This window comes from Salmo trutta, chromosome 25 (assembly GCF_901001165.1).
Source record: "Salmo trutta chromosome 25, fSalTru1.1, whole genome shotgun sequence".
In the NCBI taxonomy this organism is placed as follows: domain Eukaryota; kingdom Metazoa; phylum Chordata; class Actinopteri; order Salmoniformes; family Salmonidae; genus Salmo; species Salmo trutta.
Window position 1 is genome coordinate 3,107,761 of NC_042981.1, and position 22,236 is coordinate 3,129,996.

General features: G+C 45.8%; 1 protein-coding gene and 1 long non-coding RNA gene across 6 annotated transcripts in view; both read left to right on the top strand.

The window, feature by feature from the left end:
• Positions 1-22,236, top strand: part of numb (NUMB endocytic adaptor protein) — a 64,890-nt gene that overhangs the window by 41,859 nt on the left and 795 nt on the right. For 4 of the 5 annotated variants that reach the window (XM_029712637.1, XM_029712638.1, XM_029712636.1 and 1 more), the window contains exons 4-10: positions 5,416-5,448; positions 8,588-8,662; positions 13,173-13,313; positions 14,120-14,321; positions 14,714-15,028; positions 17,093-17,251; positions 21,303-21,467. In XM_029712637.1, the coding sequence (XP_029568497.1) occupies positions 5,416-5,448; positions 8,588-8,662; positions 13,173-13,313; positions 14,120-14,321; positions 14,714-15,028; positions 17,093-17,251; positions 21,303-21,467 (1,090 nt within the window). The remainder of the gene's footprint in view (positions 1-5,415; positions 5,449-8,587; positions 8,663-13,172; positions 13,314-14,119; positions 14,322-14,713; positions 15,029-17,092; positions 17,252-21,302; positions 21,468-22,236) is intronic. The other variant, XM_029712635.1, reaches the window with a different exon arrangement.
• On the top strand, positions 19,274-20,524 carry LOC115161849 (uncharacterized). Its single transcript, XR_003869431.1, has 2 exons — positions 19,274-19,394; positions 19,439-20,524. It is a non-coding gene; the product is annotated as an uncharacterized LOC115161849 (long non-coding RNA).

Sequence of the window (22,236 nt, forward strand, 5' to 3'; positions counted from 1 at the left end):
AGGCCTTTTTGGTAGAGTGGCCAGATAGATACCATCACGGCTGTCTAATCATCCCCAGCTTACAATTGGCTCATTCATCCCCCTCCTCTCCCCTGTAACTATTCCCCAGGTCGTTGCTGTAAATGAGAATGTGTTCTCAGTCAACTTACCTGGTAAAATAACGGTAAAATAAATAAAATAAAATAAATAGAAGCCACTCCTCAGTAAAAGGCACATGACAGCCCGCTTGGAGTTTGCCAAAAGGCACCTAAAGGACTCTCAGACCATGAGAAACAAGATTCTTTGGTCTGATGAAACCAAGATTGAACTCTTTGGCCTGAATGCTAAGCGTCACGTCTGGAGGAAACCTGGCACAGTCCCTACGGTGAAGCATGGTGGTGGTGGTGGAGGCAGCATCATGCTGTGGGGATGTTTTTCAGCGGCAGGTTCTGGGAGACTAGTCAGGATCGAGGCAAAGATGAACAGAACAAAGTACAGAGAGATCCTTGATGAAAACCTGCTCCAGAGCGCTCAGGACCTCAGACTGGTGTGAAGGTTCACCTTCCAACAGGACAGCAACCCTAAGGACACAGCCAAGACAACGCAGGAGTGGCTTCGGGACAAGTCTCTGAATGTCCTTGAGTGGCCCAGCCAGAGCCTGGGCTTGAACCCGATCTAACGTCTCTGGAGAGACCTGAAAATAGCTGGGTATCGATGCTCCCCATCCAACCTGACAGAGCTTGAGAGGATCTGCAGAGAAGAATGGGAGAAACTCCCCAAATACAGGTGTGTCAAGCTTGTAGCGTCATACCCAAGAAGACTCGATGCTGTAATCGCTGCCAAAGTTGCTTCAACAAAGTACTGAGTAAAGAGTCTGAATACTTATGTAAATGTGATATTTCCGTTATTCAAAAACCTGTTTTTGCTTTGTCATTATGGGGTATTGTGTATAGATTGAGGGGGGGGGAAACTATTTAATCAATTTTAGAATAAGGCTGTAACGTAACAAAATGTGGAAGAAGTCAATGTGTCAGAATACTTTCCGAAGGCTCTGTGTAGGCCTCCTCTCCTCTCCTCTCTAGAACAGGGAGCCCTCCTCTCCTCTCCAGAACAGGGAGCCCTCCTCTCCTCTCCAGAACAGGGAGCCCTCCTCTCCAGAACAGGGAGCCCTCCTCTCCTCTCCAGAACAGGGAGCCCTCCTCTCCTCTCCAGAACAGGGAGCCCTCCTCTCCTCTCCAGAACAGGGAGCCCTCCTCTCCTCTCCAGAACAGGGAGCGCTCCTCTCCTCTCCAGAACAGGGAGCCCTCCTCTCCTCTCCAGAGCAGGGAGCCCTCCTCTCCTCTCCAGAACAGGGAGCTCTCCTCTCCTCTCCAGAACAGGGAGCCCTCCTCTCCTCTCCAGAACAGGGAGCTCTCCTCTCCAGAACAGGGAGCCCTTCTCTCCTCTCCAGAGCAGGGAGCCCTCCTCTCCTCTCCAGAGCAGGGAGCTCTCCTCTCCTCTCCAGAACAGGGAGCCCTTCTCTCCTCTCCAGAACAGGGAGCCCTCCTCTCCTCTCCAGAACAGGGAGCTCTCCTCTCCAGAACAGGGAGCCCTTCTCTCCTCTCCAGAACAGGGAGCCCTTCTCTCCTCTCCAGAACAGGGAGCCCTTCTCTCCTCTCCAGAACAGGGAGCTTTCCTCTCCAGAACAGGGAGCTCTCTTCTCTAGAACAGGGAGCCCTTCTCTCCTCTCCCTCTCTATTCCCCATCTGTCTATTTGTCATCTCTCACCGTGTGGCATCGTTACGTGGCTAGTATCCCTCCTTTCCCTGATGTGTTTCTTCCTCTGTATCGGTCAGGCTCTGACCCTAGTGTGTTTCTAGCCAGTCTTCCTCTGTATCGGTCAGGGTCTGCTGTTCTTTTTTAAGCAGGTTATGTTGAAATGATAACTAGGTTATATACACAGGGTACCAGGCTATATACACAGGGTACCAGTGCTGAGTAATGATAACTAGGCTATATACACAGGGTACCAGGCTATATACACAGGGTACCAGGCTATATACACAGGGTACCAGGCTATATACACAAGGTACCAGTGCTGAGTAATGATAACTAGGCTATATACACAGGGTACCAGTACTGAGTAATGATAACTAGGCTATATACACAGGGTACCAGTACTGAGTAATGATAACTAGACTATATACACAGGGTACCAGGCTATATACACAGGGTACCAGGCTATATACACAGGGTACCAGGCTATATACACAGGGTACCAGGCTTTATACACAGGGTACCAGTACTGAGTAATGATAACTAGGCTATATACACAGGGTACCAGTACTGAATAATGATAACTAGGCTATATACACAGGGTACCAGGCTATATACACAGGGTACCAGGCTATATACACAGGGTACCAGTACTGAGTAATGATAACTAGGCTATATACACAGGGTACCAGTACTGAGTAATGATATCTAGGCTATATACACAGGGTACTAGGCTATATACACAGGGTACCAGTACTGAGTAATGATAACTAGGCTATATACACAGGGTACTAGGCTATATACACAGGGTACCAGTACTGAGTTGATGTGCAGGGGTACGAGGTAATTGAGGTAATTGAGGTATATATGTACACAACCGTTCAAAAGTTTGGCATCACTTAGAAATGTCCATTAATATAACTTCAAATTGATCAGAAATACAGTGTATACATTGTTAATGTTGTAAATGACTATTGTAGCTGGAAACGGCTGATTTTTTTTTTTTTTATGGAATATCTACATTTATCAGCAACCATCACTCCTGTGTTCCAGTGGCACGTTGTGTTAGCTAATCCAAGTTTTATCATTTTAAAAGGCTAATTGATCATTAGAAAACCCTTTTGAAATTATGTTAGCACAGCTGAAAACTGTTGTCCTGATTAAAGAAGCAATTAAACTGGCCTTCTTTAGACTAGTTGAGTATCTGGAGCATCAGCATTTGTGGGTTCGATTACAGGCTCAAAATGGCCAGAAACAAAGACCTTTCTTCTGAAACTTGTCAGTCTATTCTTGTTCAGAGAAATGAAGGTTATTCCATGCGAGAAATTGCCAAGAAACTGAAGATCTCGCACAACGCTGTGTACTACTCCCTTCACAGAACAGCACAAACTAGCTCTAACCAGAATAGAAAGAGGAGTGGGTGGCCCCGGTGCACAAGTGAACAAGAGAACAAGTACATTAGAGTGTCTAGTTTGAGAAACAGATGCCTCACAAGTCCTCAACTGGCAGCTTCATTAAATAATACCCGCAAAACACCAGTCTCAACGTCAACAGTGAAGAGGTGACTCCGGGATGCTGGAGCTCTCGACCCGCTCCACTACAGCCCTGTCGATGTGAATGGTGGCGTGCCCTCCTGCCCTCCCTTTTCTGTAGTCCACGATAATCTCCTTTATCTTGCTGGTGTTGATGGAGAGGTTGTTGTCCTGGCACCACACTGCCAGGTCTCTGACCTCCTCCCTAGTCGCTGTCTCATCGTTGTCGGTGATCAGGCTTATCACCGGCAAATGTAATTATGGCGTTGGAGTCGGGCACGGCCAATCAGGCGTTGGTGAACAGGAAATACAGGAGGCGACCTAAGCACGCATCCCTGAGGGGCCCCCATTTTTTTAAGGGTCAGCATGTCGGATGTGTTGTTGCCTACCTTCACCACCTGGGGGCCGCCCGTCAGGAAGTCCAGGATCCAGTTGCGGTGGCCGGAGAACACCACCCATGGTTTTTAAGAAGGCTCAGCAACGGCTATTTTTTTTAAGGTAGCTCCGATCCTTCCACGTCTGCTAAGAAATGCTCCATATTTTTTTTTTAATAGTGTTGTGGCTTAGTGTCCTGTTTTTACAGTGCAATCTGCTGAGAGGGGCAACATCACGATGGAGGATGCAAACAGGCTAAACAAAATCATCAAGAAGAAGGCTCTACCATCGGCACCAACCAGGACAAACTAGAGCCCATGCTGGATAAATTGGTCCTCAAAAAGATTAGAGCTATAGAGGCCAACACCAGTCATCTCCTCTACAGTGATGTAACCACCACTAGTCATCTCCTCCATAGTATCTGGAGCATCACAGTGATGTAACCACCACTAGTCATCTCCTCCATAGTATCTGGAGCATCACAGTGATGTAACCACCACTAGTCATCTCCTCCATAGTATCTGGAGCATCACAGTGATGTAACCAACACTAGCCACCTCCTCCACAGCATCTGGAGCATCACAGTGCGATGACAGATTTATTTTACCCAGGGCCAAAACAGAACATTTCCGCAGATCCTTCTTACCATGAGGCTTTTTAACACAAACGCTTAGACACATCATCAATGGATATAAAAAAAAAATCTGTGTATCTATGTTGTGTTTTTAAAGTACTATCTATATTTATATGATCCATGACCAGCCTTTCAAAGCACTTCATGGCTACAGAGGTGAGTGCTACGGGGCCATAGTCATTTAGACAGGTTACCTTGTTGTTCTTGGGCACAGGGACTATGGTGGTCTGCTTGAAACATGTAGGTATTACAGACTGGGTCAGGGAGAGGTTGAAAATGTCAGTGAAGACACTTGCCAGCTGTCAGCGCATGCTCTGAGTACGAGTCCTGGTAATGAGTCTTGTGAATGTTAACATGTTAAAGGTCTTACCCACATCGGCTACGGAGAGCGTGATCACACAGTCGTCCGGGAACAGCTGGTGCTCTCATGCATGGTTCAGTGTTGCTTGCCTTGAAGTGAGCATTGTAGGCATTTAGCTTATCTGGTAGGCTCGCGTCACTGTTCAGCTCGCGACTGGGTTCCCCTTTGTAATCCATGATAGTTTTCAAGCCCTGCCACATCCGACGAGCATCAAGTCGCAGCGGGATTTCTTATATGTGTCCGACTTATTGTCCCGATCCTTGAAAGCGGCAGCTCTAGCCTTTAGCTCAGTGCGGATGTTGCCTGTAATCCATGGCTTCTGGTTGGGATAAGTACGGTCACTGTGGGGACGACTCGAGGCACTTATTAATGAAGCCAGTGACTGTGGTAAACTCCTCAAGGCCAATATGAATCCCAGATGAATCACCTTCCAATATGATTCATCTTCCAATATGATTCACCTTCCAATATGATTCACCTTCCAATATGAATCACCTTCCAATATGAATCCCAGATGATTCACCTTCCAATATGAATCACCTTCCTCCCCTCTATTCATCCATCTATCTCTCCTCTCACTCACTCACTCATTCCTAATCAAGCTTCACTCCTCCAACTCCCCCCCCCCATGAACAAAGAAATACACACCTGTCTTACACACACACACACCTATACCCTCACCCTGACATTCTAAATGTAGCCCTCAGTCATCGGTAACATTGTACGTCCTTGTCCCCCCCCCCCCCCACCCACCTTCTCCTGTACCAATCTCACAACAGGACAGGAAATTCTTCAAGGGCTTCTTTACTAAAGTAAGTTGTGCTTTGTGTGTGTGATGCCAAGTGTCTGCCTCTTTCCTTCCCCTTAATATAACCCCTCACTCTCTGATTATGGCTGACTGTACTACTGGGCCAGGCCACCAGGAACTGTCTGGGACCTCACCAACAAACTACCTGGAGACGTGTGTGTGTGTGTGTGTGTGTGTGTATGTGTGTGTGTGTGTGTGTGTGTGTGTGTGTGCCGGGCACTGTGTGTGTGTGTCTCTCACCAGCTCTTCTTCCATCAGAGAAAGATCAAGACGAGACGTGTGTGAATGAGTCTGCCTGTCCTGTGTGTACCGGTCTCTGTGTGAATGAGTCTGCCTGTCCTGTGTGTACCGGTCTCTGTGTGAATGAGTTTGCCTGTCCTGTGTGTACCGGTCTCTGTGTGAATGAGTTTGCCTGTCCTGTGTGAATGAGTTTGCCTGTCCTGTGTGTACCGGTCTCTGTGTGAATGAGTTTGCCTGTCCTGTGTGTACCGGTCTCTGGGTGAATGAGTCTGCCTGTCCTGTGTGAATGAGTCTGCCTGTCCTGTGTGTACCGGTCTCTGTGTGAATGAGTTTGCCTGTCCTGTGTGTACCGGTCTCTGTGTGAATGAGTTTGCCTGTCCTGTGTGTACCGGTCTCTGTGTGAATGAGTCTGCCTGTCCTGTGTGTACCGGTCTCTGTGTGAATGAGTTTGCCTGTCCTGTGTGTACCGGTCTCTGTGTGAATGAGTCTGCCTGTCCTGTGTGAATGAGTTTGCCTGTCCTGTGTGTACCGGTCTCTGTGTGAATGAGTTTGCCTGTCCTGTGTGTACCGGTCTCTGTGTGAATGAGTTTGCCTGTCCTGTGTGTACCGGTCTCTGTGTGAATGAGTTTGCCTGTCCTGTGTGTACCGGTCTCTGTGTGAATGAGTTTGCCTGTCCTGTGTGAATGAGTTTGCCTGTCCTGTGTGTACCGGTCTCTGTGTGAATGAGTCTGCCTGTCCTGTGTGTACCGGTCTCTGTGTGAATGAGTTTGCCTGTCCTGTGTGTACCGGTCTCTGTGTGAATGAGTTTGCCTGTCCTGTGTGAATGAGTCTGCCTGTCCTGTGTGAATGAGTTTGCCTGTCCTGTGTGTACCGGTCTCTGTGTGAATGAGTTTGCCTGTCCTGTGTGTACCGGTCTCTGTGTGAATGAGTTTGCCTGTCCTGTGTGTACCGGTCTCTGTGTGAATGAGTCTGCCTGTCCTGTGTGAATGAGTCTGCCTGTCCTGTGTGAATGAGTTTGCCTGTCCTGTGTGTACCGGTCTCTGTGTGAATGAGGTTGCCTGTCCTGTGTGTACCGGTCTCTGTGTGAATGAGTTTGCCTGTCCTGTGTGTACCGGTCTCTGTGTGAATGAGTTTGCCTGTCCTGTGTGTACCGGTCTCTGTGTGAATGAGTTTGCCTGTCCTGTGTGTACCGGTCTCTGTGTGTATGAGTTTGCCTGTCCTGTGTGTACCGATCTCTGTGTGAATGAGTTTGCCTGTCCTGTGTGTACCGGTCTCTGTGTGAATGAGTTTGCCTGTCCTGTGTGTACCGGTCTCTGTGTGAATGAGTTTGCCTGTCCTGTGTGTACCGGTCTCTGTGTGAATGAGTTTGCCTGTCCTGTGTGTACCGGTCTCTGTGTGAATGAGTCTGCCTGTCCTGTGTGAATGAGTCTGCCTGTCCTGTGTGAATGAGTTTGCCTGTCCTGTGTGTACCGGTCTCTGTGTGAATGAGGTTGCCTGTCCTGTGTGTACCGGTCTCTGTGTGAATGAGTTTGCCTGTCCTGTGTTTACCGGTCTCTGTGTGAATGAGTTTGCCTGTCCTGTGTGTACCGGTCTCTGTGTGAATGAGTTTGCCTGTCCTGTGTGTACCGGTCTCTGTGTGTATGAGTTTGCCTGTCCTGTGTGTACCGATCTCTGTGTGAATGAGTTTGCCTGTCCTGTGTGTACCGGTCTCTGTGTGAATGAGTTTGCCTGTCCTGTGTGTACCGGTCTCTGTGTGAATGAGTTTGCCTGTCCTGTGTGTACCGGTCTCTGTGTGAATGAGTTTGCCTGTTCTGTGTGTACCGGTCTCTGTGTGAATGAGTCTGCCTGTCCTGTGTGTACCGGTCTCTGTGTGAATGAGTCTGCCTGTCCTGTGTGTACCGGTCTCTGTGTGAATGAGTCTGCCTGTCCTGTGTGTACCGGTCTCTGTGTGAATGAGTCTGCCTGTTCTGTGTGTACCGGTCTCTGTGTGAATGAGTCTGCCTGTCCTGTGTGTACCGGTCTCTGTGTGTTATTTTACTTATGGAACTGGTTGGCCACTGTTTCAGTTGCTTTGTTGTAGTCAACTTTCTTCCTCATTCCAGTCTGGGTACTCACAACACCTACTCCTGACTTCCTCTTTCTTCCTCATTCCAGTCTGGGTACTCACAACACCTACTCATGGCTTCCTCTCTCCTAACCTTTCTTTACAATGTTTGACTTTCAGTTGTTTTTCCTCTGTTTCTAGGTTGGGATTTGTGTTTGTGTGCGTGACATGTGTGTGTCTCTCGTCTCTCATCTGTCTCTCTCCATCTCTCTCTCATCTCTGTAACTCTCCCTGTCTCTCTCTCATCTCTGTTTCTGTCTCTCTCGCATCTCTGTTTCTGTCTCTCTCGCATCTCTGTTTCTGTCTCTGTCATCTGCATCTCTGTTTCTGCCTCTCTCTTATCTCTGTTTCTGTCTCTCTCTCATCTCTGTTTCTGTCTCTCTCTCATCTCTGTAACTCTCCCTGTCTCTCTCTCATCTCTGTTTCTGTCTCTCTCTCATCTCTGTTTCTGCCTCTCTCTCATCTCTGTTTCTGTCTCTCTCTCATCTCTGTTTCTGTCTCTCTCTCATCTCTGTTTCTGTCTCTCTCTCATTTCTGTTTCTGTCTCTGTCATCTGTGTCTCTGTCATCTGTATCTCTGTTTCTGTCTCTCTCGCATCTCTGTTTCTGTCTCTCTCGCATCTCTGTTTCTGTCTCTGTCATCTGTATCTCTGTTTCTGTCTCTGTCATCTCTGTTTCTGTCTCTGTCATCTCTGTTTCTGTATCTCTCTCATCTGTGTCTGTCAGCTTTGTTTCTGTTTCTGTCTCTCTGTCATCTCTCTGTGTCTCAGCCATCTCTGTGTGTGTCTTTTTGTCTGCAGGCAGGGAAGAAGGCAGTGAGAGCGGTGCTGTGGGTCTCAGCAGACGGTCTCCGTGTAGTAGATGACAAAACTAAGGTAAGGGATCTCCTGCTATGCTGTCTGAACAGCTAGGTCTCACACACCCACGCGGCACAGACATAGTGTTTGATTGAAAATCTAATCAAGCACTTCTTGAGAGCCCATGAGCTCATGTTGCGCAACCGTTCTGTAGGCTATGCAATTGCGAGAGAAAACAGAGTGATGGCCTCTATTAAAAAGAGGAGGATCCCATCAGCTTTCAGTAGGCTAGGCCTACTTTATTTATTTCTCAATTTTCCTAATTTTAAGCACATTGCTTCTCTTTACAACAGGAGTATAGCCTACCTGGCGGGTATGAAAATGAACCGCAGGGAAAAGCGTCCTCCAGTCGTTATTTAAGTGCATAGATGACATGTATTTTTCCCCTGCTGCCCCTGTTTCTGGCCAGGTGCATGATAATGGTCCATTCTAAATCCAAACAAATTTCACACACAAATTATTTAGTATGTGTAAATACAAGATTAAATCAAGAATAGTCTGATGGGTGACAATATTAGCCTATGCCCAGAGTAAGGCAAGAAGCATTGCATACCTTTTTTTTTGCAACTTTTTCTAATCATAGTCACACATCTCATGTAGCCTAGCCCACAGGCCTATATGTTTTGATAAGGTTTGTATCACAACTAAAGTGGCCAAATAACTTCTTAAAATGAAGCACATTAATCCGCTTTACAACGGGTGTAGAGCCTAGCTGGCATACAGTGCCATCGGAAAGTATTCAGACGTCCTTGACTTTTTCCACATTTCGTTATGTTACAATTTAATCAATTTTATAATAATTTTTTTCCTCATCAATCTACACACAATACCCCATAATGACAAAGCAAAAATATTTTTTGTTGTTGTTGCTAATTTAATTAAAAAAAAACTGATTTACATAAGTATTCAGACCCTTTACTCAGTACTTTGTTGAAGCACCTTTGGCAGCGATTACAGCCTCGAGTCTTCTTGGGTATGATGCTACAAGCTTGGCACACCTGTATTTGGGGAGTTTCTCCCATTCTTCTCTGCAGATCCTCTCAAGCTCTGTCAGGTTGGATGGGGAGCATCGCTGCACAGCTATTTTCAGGTCTCTCCAGAGATGTTAGATCGGGTTCAAGTCCGGGTTCTGGCTGGGCCACTCAAGGACATTCAGAGACTTGCCCTGAAGCACTCATGCGTTGTCGTGGCTGTGTGCTAAGGGTCGTTGTCCTGTTGGAAGGTGAACCTTCACCCCAGTCTGAGATCCTGAGAGATCTGGAGCAGGTTTTCATCAAGGATCTCTCTGTACTTTGCTCAGTTCATCTTTCCCTCAATCCTGACTAGTCTCCCAGTCCCTGCAGCTGAAAAACATCCCCACAGCATGATGCTGCCATCACCATGCTTCACTGTAGGGTTGGTGCCAGGTTTCCTCCAGGTGTGATGCTTGGCATTCAGGCCAAAGAGTTCAATCTTGGTTTCATCAGACCAAAGAATCTTGTCTCTCATAGTTTGAGAGTCTTTAGGTGCCTTTTGGCAAACTCCAAGTGGGCTGTCATGTGCCTTTTACTGAGGAGTGGCTTCCGTCTAGCACTACCATAAATGCCTGATTGGTGGAGTGCTGCAGAGATGGTTGTCCTTCTGGAATGTTCTCCCATCTCCACAGAGGAACTCTGGAGCTCTGTCATCGGGTTCTTGGTCACCTCCCTGACCAAAGCCGTTCTCTCCCGACTGCTCAGTTTGGCCAGGCGGTCAGCTCTAGGAAGAGTCTTAGTGGTTCCAAACTTCTTCCATTTAAGAATGATGGAGGCCACTGTGTTCTTGGGGACCTTCAATGCTGCAGAAATGTTTTTGTACCCTTCCCCAGATCTGTGCCTCGACACAATTCTGTCTCGGAGCTCTACGGACAATTCCTTCATCCTCATGGCTTGGTTTTTGCTCTGACATACACTCAACTGTGGGACCTTGTTTAGAAAGGTGTGTGCCTTTCTAAATCATGTCCAATCAATTGAATTTACCACAGGTGGACTCCAATCAAGTTGAAGAAACACCTCAAGGATGATCAATGGAAACAGGATGCCCCAGAGCTCAATTTCTGTTCTCAAAGCAAAGGGTCTGAATAATTCCTTTTATATATATACACACATTTGTAAAAATAAAATAAAAAATCCATAAACCTGTTTTCGCTTTGTTATTATGGGTATGGTGTGTAGATTGAGGATTTTTTAAATTTAATTTTAGATTAAGGCTGTAACTTAACAAAATGTGGGAAAAGTCAAGGGGTCTGAACACTTTCCGAAGGCAGTGCGTGAGTTTCAAGTTTGGGGAAGATAATTTTCACCATTTAAAAATGCACCTTTTCATAATAAAAGCATTACATGCATAATTGCATTTGTGGTCACTTTTGAGAATGGTGTTTTCCTGCTAATGGAACATTTACGCTTATAGCCTACTGCCTTGTGCGCATTTCTGCGTTCATAATGTGAAGAAATAACCGAATAGTTAATCAGCATTTTAAGCTAAACGTTCTCATCTGTTGCGTCATTGATTCTAGTGGTTGTATTCATTTGGGATCTATCGCTTGCCACAATTGTCCCAGACTATGCCTGGAATATTTATTTCTCGCACAGAATAGAATGGGTCAACTTTTGTACTATGTGGGATAGTAGATTGACATAGGCTAGTGTTTTTGCTGTTCGTTAGGCCTACTCATCTTGTTTGCTGACGAAAAGTAAATGTTGACAGTTCTTCCAATTTCTTCAATATGCACCTTGGAATTGGATGAGGACGGGCACAGTTGCGTCTCCGATGTGTCCGTCTTCACTTGTAGCCTGTGAGAAAGACCCGGTCACATGATGGAGAGCCGTGTGAGTGAGACGAGAGGTGCTTCGGAGCAGGCAGCACTCAGGGAGAAGGGTACAGTGACCACTAGCCCGGAAAAGGCATGTCTTTTTTATTTTTTTAGGGTGCATTACGGCCACACAAAAGGGATGCCGCCGGGAAATTCAAGTGCTTGTCAAATTATGAGTGAGAGACTGATGAAGTGTGTACAGCCTGCGCAAACAGAGACTGATGAAGTGTGTACAGCCTGCGCAAACAGAGACTGATGAAGTGTGTACAGCCTGCGCAAACAGAGACTGATGAAGTGTGTACAGCCTGCGCAAAAAAACAAAACAAAGCAGTGCTCATGCGTTTCATGCAACTTTTTTCAAAGCATCATTAGTCTCATCGTGGAGCCGTAGAATGTATTAAAAATCCAGACATAGAGCCCAACGTTTGTAGAACAACTAAAGTTACATAAATAACTCTAAATTGGGCATATAGGAGGACCTGTTTCTTTGTTAAGCGCTCAACACAGAATAGCCGCATGTGCGCTCTCCCTAAAATATTTTGCAGAAAACATCCTTTCTGTTCTTTGTTCAGGTGTGTTTCTTCATACTATAAAATAATGCCACGGAATTCTGAGCAAATCTTGTCTGCTAAATGAACTAGTGTAGTCCACAGCCATATGGCATAGAGACAGATCAGGACCTAACAATAAGGACAAGCATTTTCTTCATATCATGTTTCTTTAGACCTGTCTAAAATAATGAATGGATTTATTGTGAAGGTGTAGGCTATATTATATGGATTAATTAAGATTTTTTTTTTTTTTTTAAATGTAGATGTTTTCAAGTTTGTTTATATTAATTTAAGGTCTATTGCCGTGAGACCGACCAGTTTATTTTCTTGACAATCACCAGCCGACGAGATTTCATGACCGCCAAAGCGTGTTAAAACTCAGCCAGAGGAAATGCTTTGTGGAAGTGTGTCTTTCTCGAAAGAGGAAACTCTTACACTCAGTTGACTTGCAAAAGTTTCACTTTTTAAAAAAAAAGCCCGCTTGTAGTTTGCCGTTTTGGTCTACTGACCGTTTGTCGACCCAAAGGTTCCTCCTTTTTTTATTTTTTATATCTCTCTGGTTATATACTCCAGTACACCTGCTATAGAAAACTCCTTGATGGACCATTAGCACAGCATGTCCCTATTAAACTGTGGGTTCCGCTGCCACCTCCTGGATGAAGCCAATATTAACATGGAGACTTATCGCGTCAAGCCAGAAGCATTATGAAGTAACTAACACTCCATACATCATTATGATACTTGTAACATCACTCACATGTACTTTTCAATGTAAAGGAACGTAGATAGGACATCTGGATGTGTTTGATGTTGTAATGACAGTCAGGGTATTGTGTTAGTCAGGATAATGTCTCCCCTCTGTACATTTTACTTTTATTTTTATTTATTTTTTTACATTTTAGTCATTTTAGCAGACGCTCTTATCCAGAGCGACTTACAGTAGTGAATGCATACATTTCATACATTTTTTTTTCTCCGTACTGGTCCCCCGTGGGAATCGAACCCACAACCCTGGCGTTGTAAGACCTGGCGTGTATTCACTAGGGACAAGACAGAACGGAACAGGGAAGGACCTCGTTTGAATTTGTCCAATAAAATGTCTAGTTTTCGTAGCAAAACATATATATATTTTTTCGTTCCTCTGTAGGACCTGATCCTAGACCAGACAATAGAGAAAGTATCGTTCTGCGCTCCGGACAGGAACTTTGAGAGAGCGTTCTCTTACATCTGTAGAGATGGAACTACGAGACGATGGATCTGTCACTGCTTCATGGCTATCAAGGACTCGGTAAGACCCTAACCTGTTACCCCTACCTCCTAAATCAGACCCTAACCTGTTACCCTAACCACTAAAACCAGACCCTAACCCCTACCTCCTAAACCAGACCCTAACCTGTTACCCTAACCCTAAAACCAGACCCTAACCTGTTACCCCTACCCTAAACCAGACCCCTACCTCCTAACCTCTAAACCAGACCCCTACCCCCTAACCCCCTACCCCCTAAACCAGACCCTAACCCCCTAATGGGGTGTTGATGGGGTGTCAATGGGGTGGTGATGGGGTGTTAATGTGGTTGTGATGGGGTGGTGATGGGGTGGTGATGTGGTGGTGATGGGGTGTTAATGTGGTGGTGATGGGGTGGTGATGGGGTGTTGATGGGGTGGTGATGGGGTGTTAATGTGGTGGTGATGGGGTGGTGATGGGGTGGTGATGGGGTGGTGATGTGGTGGTGATGTGGTGGTGATGGGGTGGTGATGGGGTGGTAATGGGGTGGTGATGGGGTGGTGATGGGGTGGTGATGGGGTGTTGATGGGGTGGTGATGGGGTGGTGATGGGGTGTTAATGGGGTGGTGATGGGGTGGTGATGGGGTGGTGATGTGGTGGTGATGGGGTGGTAATGGGGTGGTGATGGGGTGGTGATGGGGTGGTGATGTGGTGGTGATGGGGTGGTAATGGGGTGGTAATGGGGTGGTGATGGGGTGGTGTGTTAAAGTGAGCGTCTTATTAACATGTTATTAACGTGTTTTTAAGGGAGAGCGTCTGAGCCACGCAAGTGGGACGTGTTATTAACATGTTATTAACATGTTTTTAAGGGAGAGCGTCTGAGCCACGCTGTGGGCTGTGCCTTCGCTGCCTGTCTGGAGAGGAAACAGAAGAGAGAGAAGGAGTGTGGCGTCACGGCAACCTTCGACGCCAACAGAACCACCTTCACCAGGGAGGGCTCGTTCCGAGTTACCACGGCAACGGAAGCCGCGGAGCGAGAAGAGGCCATGAGGCAGTTGCAGGACAAGAAAGGTGTGTGTGTGTGTGTTAACCAATCGTAGCCCAGCGTCTACATCGGGGGTAGAAGCAGATGTTCCAGGGAGCTGGAACATAATTCTGTTTAATTTGTACACTGAAAATAACAATAACTAAGCCTGAAAAGAGATTTAGTATTTGAAAATAAAAAAATTTTTATACCTTGAGTACATTCAGACGTGATCACATGTCTCTTTTTTTTTATTCGTGGGACTACTTAAACATATTTTCTACATTTCCCTTATTTTTTTTAGCTGAATATATGGTGATTTTCACTGTCTTTTTTTTGACCAAAAACTAAAATGAACTTTTGGAGCCTGTTGCCGACCCCTGGTCTACATGATGGATCTAATTTTGTCCCCTTTACATTCTTCCTCTTCTTCCCACAGCGGAGAGTGATGTCAAGTCCGCAATGCCTCTCTCCTCGGGCCCCAGCGTGGGTGTGGTGAACCAGGCAGTGGCCCCTCTACCAGGGCCCCCGTCCCCCTCCTCCTCCCCTCCCCTGGGCATGGAGAGCACCCTGGGCCCCCAGGTTATCCCCCGCAGACACGCTCCAGTGGAGACCCTGGTTAGACAGGGTTCCTTCAGAGGGTTCCCTGCCCTCAACAACAACTCTTCTCCCTTCAAACGGCAGCTGTCCCTCAGGATGAACGATCTGCCGTCTACCATGCAGAGGAAGTCTGACTTCCCCATGAAGAACACGGGTACTGACCCTTTAATTTAGCATTGTTCCATGTAGCAGGTAGCCTCCAGGTTACCACCTCCATCAGACAGACAGCATCATTGCATTAATGCTGCTTAAGAAATTCTGTAGTCAAATCCAAATCAAACTTTATTTTGTCACATGCGTTGAATACAACAAGTGTAGACCTTACCGTGAAATGCTTTACTTACAAGCCCTTAACCAACAGTGCAGTTCAAGAAGAGTTATGAAAATATTTACCAAGTAAAGTAAAATAAAATATTATAAAAAGTAACACAACAACGAGGCTATATACAGGGTATTACGGTACAGAGTCAATGTGGAGGCTATATACAGGGTATTACGGTACAGAGTCAATGTGGAGGCTATATACAGGGGGTACCGGTACAGAGTCAATGTGGAGGCTATATACAGGGGGTACCGGTACAGAGTCAATGTGGAGGCTATATACAGGGTGTTACGGTACAGAGTCAATGTGCAGGCTATATACAGGGGGTACCGGTACAGAGTCAATGTGGTGGCTATATACAGGGGGTACCGATACAGAGTCAATGTGGAGGCTATATACAGGGGGTACCGGTACAGAGTCAATGTGGTGGCTATATACAGGGGGTACCGATACAGAGTCAATGTGGAGGCTATATACAGGGGGTACCGGTACAGAGTCAATGTGGTGGCTATATACAGGGGGTACCGGTACAGAGTCAATGTGGAGGCTATATACAGGGGGTACCGGTACAGAGTCAATGTGGTGGCTATATACAGGGTGTTACGGTACAGAGTCAATGTGGAGGCTATATACAGGGGGTACCGGTACAGAGTCAATGTGGAGGCTATATACAGGGTGTTACAGTACAGAGTCAATGTGGAGGCTATATACAGGGGGTACCGGTACAGAGTCAATGTGGAGGCTATATACAGGGTGTTACGGTACAGAGTCAATGTGGAGGCTATATACAGGGGGTACCGGTACAGAGTCAATGTGGAGGCTATATACAGGGGGTACCGGTACAGAGTCAATGTGGAGGCTATATACAGGGGGTACCGGTACAGAGTCAATGTGGTGGCTATATACAGGGTGTTACGGTACAGAGTCAATGTGGAGGCTATATACAGGGGGTACCGGTACAGAGTCAATGTGGAGGCTATATACAGGGGGTACCGGTACAGAGTCAATGTGGAGGCTATATACAGGGGGTACCAGTACAGAGTCAATGTGGAGGCTATATACAGGGGGTACCGGTACAGAGTCAATGTGGTGGCTATATACAGGGGGTACCGATACAGAGTCAATGTGGAGGCTATATACAGGGGGTACCGGTACAGAGTCAATGTGGTGGCTATATACAGGGGGTACCGATACAGAGTCAATGTGGAGGCTATATACAGGGGGTACCGGTACAGAGTCAATGTGGAGGCTATATACAGGGTGTTACGGTACAGAGTCAATGTGGAGGCTATATACAGGGGGTACCGGTACAGAGTCAATGTGGAGGCTATATACAGGGGGTACCGGTACAGAGTCAATGTGGTGGCTATATACAGGGGGTACCGGTACAGAGTCAATGTGGAGGCTATATACAGGGGGTACCGGTACAGAGTCAATGTGGAGGCTATATACAGGGGGTACCAGTACAGAGTCAATGTGGAGGCTATATACAGGGTGTTACGGTACAGAGTCAATGTGGAGGCTATATACAGGGGGTACCGGTACCAAGTCAATGTGGAGGCTATATACAGGGGGTAGCGGTACAGAGTCAATGTGGAGGCTATATACAGGGGGTACCGGTACCGAGTCAATGTGGAGGCTATATACAGGGGGGGTACCGGTACAGAGTCAATGTGGAGGCTATATACAGGGGGTTACCGGTACAGAGTCAATGTGGAGGCTATATACAGGGGGTTACCGGTACAGAGTCAATGTGGAGGCTATATACAGGGGGTACCGGTACCGAGTCAGTGTGCAGGGTTACAGTAAGGTAAAATACGGTAAGGTAAAATACGGTAAGGTAAAATACGGTAAGGTAAAACTTTTAAATGTTATTTTCTTGTGTTCCATGTCCAGTCCCGGAGATGGAGGGAGAGGGGGACAGCATCAGCTCGTTGTGTACCCAGATAGCCTCAGCCTTCAGTGGGCCTGCTGAAGACCCCTTCTCCCAGGCCCCCATGCCCCGACCAGCTTCCTCCCCACAGTCACCTGTAGCGCCCCCAGGGGCTCAGCCAGGTAACTACACCGACAGATTCATCTGTTGCTACGCAAAATTACACTACTGTGTGTGTGTGTGTGTGTGTGTGTGTGTGTGTGTGTGTGTGTGTGTGTGTGTGTGTGTGTGTGTGTGTGTGTGTGTGTGTGTGTGTATTCATATCCATCTGTAAATGTCAGCATTCTATTAAAGGAATCATTATGCAGAAATCACTCCACCATTTCCATGTTGCTAAAATTAATAAATAATTTGCCTAATTTCAGTTTGTGGCAAAACAAGCAAAGTGTAGAGAACCATTATAAAGCTGCAGTGAAATATATTTTCAATAACCAGAAATATTATATTTTCTTATTTTTGAAGCTGGTGTACAAAACTGAATGTAAAAGACACAAAAACCTAAACTTAGAAAAACTAAACTTTAAGATCGGGAAGCATAGAAATAGCGCACGTAGAACAGATCTACCGCTTCTTAGACTCGCTTTCGATGCGAACGACAGATCTATAACTCACATTTCTATGTGAATTTGAAGCATTCATAAAGTATTCAGTCCTCTTCCCGTTTTCCACGTTTTCGTTACATTACAGCTTTATTCTAAAATGGATTAAATAAAACATGGCCTCATCAATCTACACACAATACCCCATAATGACAAAGCAAAAACAGGTTTTTGTACATTTTAGCAAATGTATTAAAAATGAAACAAATACCTTATTTACATTTAAGTATTTAAGTATTCAGAGCCTTTGCTATCAGACTCTAAATTGAGCTCAGGTGCATCCTGTTTCCATTGATCATCCTTGAGATGTTTCTACAACTTGATTGGAGTCCAGCTGTGGTAAAATCTATTGATTGGACATGATTTGGAAAGGCACACACCTGTCTATATAAGGTCCCACAGTTGACAGTGCATGTCAGAGCAAAAACCAAGTCATGAGGTCGAAGGAATTGTCCGTAGAGCTCCGTGACAGGATTATGTCGAGGCACAGATCTGGGAAAGGGTACCAAAAAATATCTCCATCATTGAAGGTCCCCAAGAACACAGTGGCCTCCATCATTCTTAAATGGAAGATGTTTGGAACCACCAAGACTCTTCCTAGATCTGGCCGCCCGGCCAAACTGAGCAGTCAGGGGAGAAGGGCCTTGGTCAGGGAGGTGACCAAGACCCCGATGGTCACTCTGACAGAGCTCCAGAGTTCCTCTGTTGAGATGGGACAACCTTCCAGAAGGACAACCATCTCTGCAGCACTCCACCAATCAGGCCTTTATGATAGTGGCCAGTCGGAAGCCAGTCCTCAGTAAAAGGCACATGACAGCCCGCTTGGATTCTCTGGTCTGATGAAACCAAGATTGAACTCTTTGGCCTGAATGCCAAGCGTCACGTCTGGAGGAAACCTGGCACCATCCCTATGGTGAAGCATGGTGGTGGCAGCATCATACTGTGGGGATGTTCTTCAGCGGCAGGGACTGGGAGACTAGTCAGGATCGAGGCAAAGATGAACGGAACAAAGTACAGAGAGATCCTTAAAGAAAACCTGCTCCAGAGCGCTCAGGACCTCAGACTGTGGCGAAGGTTCACCTTCCGACAGGACAATGGCCCTAATACACAGCCAAGACAATGCAGGAGTGGGTTCGGGACAAGTCTCTGAATGTCCTTGAGTGGCCCAGCCAGAGCCCAGACTTGAACCCGATCGAACATCTCTGGAGAGACCTGAAAATAGCTGTGCAGCGACGCTCCCCATCCAACCTGACAGAGCTTGAGAGGATCTGCAGAGAAGAATGGGAGAAACTCCCCAAATACAGGTGTGCCAAGCATGTAGCGTCATACCAAAGAAGACTGGAGGCTGTAATCGCTGCCAAAGGTGCTTCAACAAAGTACTGAGCAAAGGGTCTGAATACTTATGTAAATGTGATTTTTCATTATTTATTTATTTTTATACATTTGCAAAAATGTCAAATTCTGTTTTTGTTTTGTCATTACGGGGTATTGTGTGTAGATTGATGAGGGAAAAAAACGATTTATTCCATTTTAGAATAAGGCTATAACGTAACAAAATGTAGAATAAGTCAAGGGGTCTGAATACTTTCCGAATGCCCTGTATAAGACTCCAGTTGTTCATTTGCTGTACCTGTCCATCTAATACTACCACGTCTACATACAACATGTCTACATACAACATGTCTGTACCTGTCCATCTAATACTACCAGGTCTACATACAACATGTCTGTACCTGTCCATCTAATACTACCACGTCTACATACAACATGTCTACATACAACATGTCTGTACCTGTCCATCTAATACTACCACATCTACATACAACATGTCTACATACAACATGTCTGTACCTGTCCATCTAATACTACCACATCTACATACAACATGTCTACATACAACATGTCTGTACCTGTCCATCTAATACTACCACGTCTACATACAACATGTCTACATACAACATGTCTACATACAACATGTCTGTACCTGTCCATCTAATACTACCAGGTCTACATACAACATGTCTGTACCTGTCCATCTAATACTACCACGTCTACATACAACATGTCTGTACCTGTCCATCTAATACTACCACGTCTACATACAACATGTCTACATACAACATGTCTGTACCTGTCCATCTAATACTACCACGTCTACATACAACATGTCTACATACAACATGTCTGTACCTGTCCATCTCTAATACTACCACGTCTACATACAACATGTCTACATACAACATGTCTGTACCTGTCCATCTAATACTACCACGTCTACATACAACATGTCTACATACAACATGTCTACATACAACATGTCTACATACAACATGTCTGTACCTGTCCATCTAATACTACCACGTCTACATACAACATGTCTGTACCTGTCCATCTAATACTACCACGTCTACATACAACATGTCTACATACAACATGTCTGTACCTGTCCATCTAATACTACCACGTCTACATATAACATGTCTACATACAACATGTCTGTACCTGTCCATCTCTAATACTACCACGTCTACATACAACATGTCTACATACAACATGTCTACATACAACATGTCTGTACCTGTCCATCTAATACTACCACGTCTACATACAACATGTCTACATACAACATGTCTGTACCTGTCCATCTAATACTACCACGTCTACATACAACATGTCTACATACAACATGTCTACATACAACATGTCTGTACCTGTCCATCTAATACTACCAGGTCTACATACAACATGTCTGTACCTGTCCATCTAATACTACCACGTCTACATACAACATGTCTACATACAACATGTCTGTACCTGTCCATCTAATACTACCACGTCTACATACAACATGTCTACATACAACATGTCTGTACCTGTCCATCTAATACTACCATGTCTACATACAACATGTCTACATACAACATGTCTGTACCTGTCCATCTAATACTACCAGGTCTACATACAACATGTCTGTACCTGTCCATCTAATACTACCACGTCTACATACAACATGTCTACATACAACATGTCTGTACCTGTCCATCTAATACTACCACGTCTACATACAACATGTCTACATACAACATGTCTACATACAACATGTCTGTACCTGTCCATCTAATACTACCACGTCTACATACAACATGTCTACATACAACATGTCTGTACCTGTCCATCTAATACTACCAGGTCTACATACAACATGTCTGTACCTGTCCATCTAATACTACCACGTCTACATACAACATGTCTACATACAACATGTCTGTACCTGTCCATCTAATACTACCAGGTCTACATACAACATGTCTGTACCTGTCCATCTAATACTACCACGTCTACATACAACATGTCTACATACAACATGTCTGTACCTGTCCATCTAATACTACCAGGTCTACATACAACATGTCTGTACCTGTCCATCTAATACTACCATGTCTACATACAACATGTCTGTACCTGTCCATCTAATACTACCATGTCTACATACAACATGGCTGTACCTGTCCATCTAATACTACCAGGTCTACATACAACATGGCTGTCCTGTTTGCTATTCACTCTGCCGTAGGGAACGGTACCGGTCCTGCCTTCCCTCCTGTTGTTGTTGCTGTTAACTCTCCAGCACTGCCCCCTCCACTACCTGCTCGAGACACTAACCCCTGGGCCAAGACCCCAAGCCCCCACTGCCAAGCAGGGCAACATACCTCAGCCGCCTCTTCCTCCGCACACCCAGGTAAGGACCGGAGCATAGAAATAGATTTAGAAGCCTTGGGCTCCTTGGTGTTTGGCTACTATTGTGGTTGTTCTGTTTCTATGGACTGAGACACCGGACTAGAACACAGACAGGCTGGTTCTGTTTCTATGGACTGAGACACCAGAACACAGACAGGCTGGTTCTGTTTCTATGGACTGAGACACGGGACCAGAATACAGACAGGCTGGTTCTGTTTCTATGGACTGAGACACCAGACCAGAACACAGGCTGGTTCTGTTTCTATGGGCTGAGACACCAGACCAGAACACAGACAGGCTGGTTCTGTTTCTATGGACTGAGACACCAGACCAGAACACAGACAGGCTGGTTCTGTTTCTATGGACTGAGACACCAGACCAGAACACAGACAGGCTGGTTCTGTTTCTATGGACTGAGACACCAGACCAGACCACAGACAGGCTGGTTCTGTTTCTATGGACTGAGACACCAGAACACAGGCTGGTTCTGTTTCTATGGACTGAGACACCAGACCAGAACACAGACAGGCTGGTTCTGTTTCTATGGACTGAGACACCGGACCAGAACACAGACAGGCTGGTTGTTCTGCATGTTTTAGAAAACGCAGGATAGCAAAACACTAACCAGCCTGAATTCCACTAAAACGCCTGACGGACTCCACAGCAGGTCTGACATGGGAAGAGTTTTTTATCAAGTTAGCGACGTCATGATTGTTGTCGTCGATCAAATCTATTGATAATAATGCTCTTTATAGCTGTTGTCACAGTGT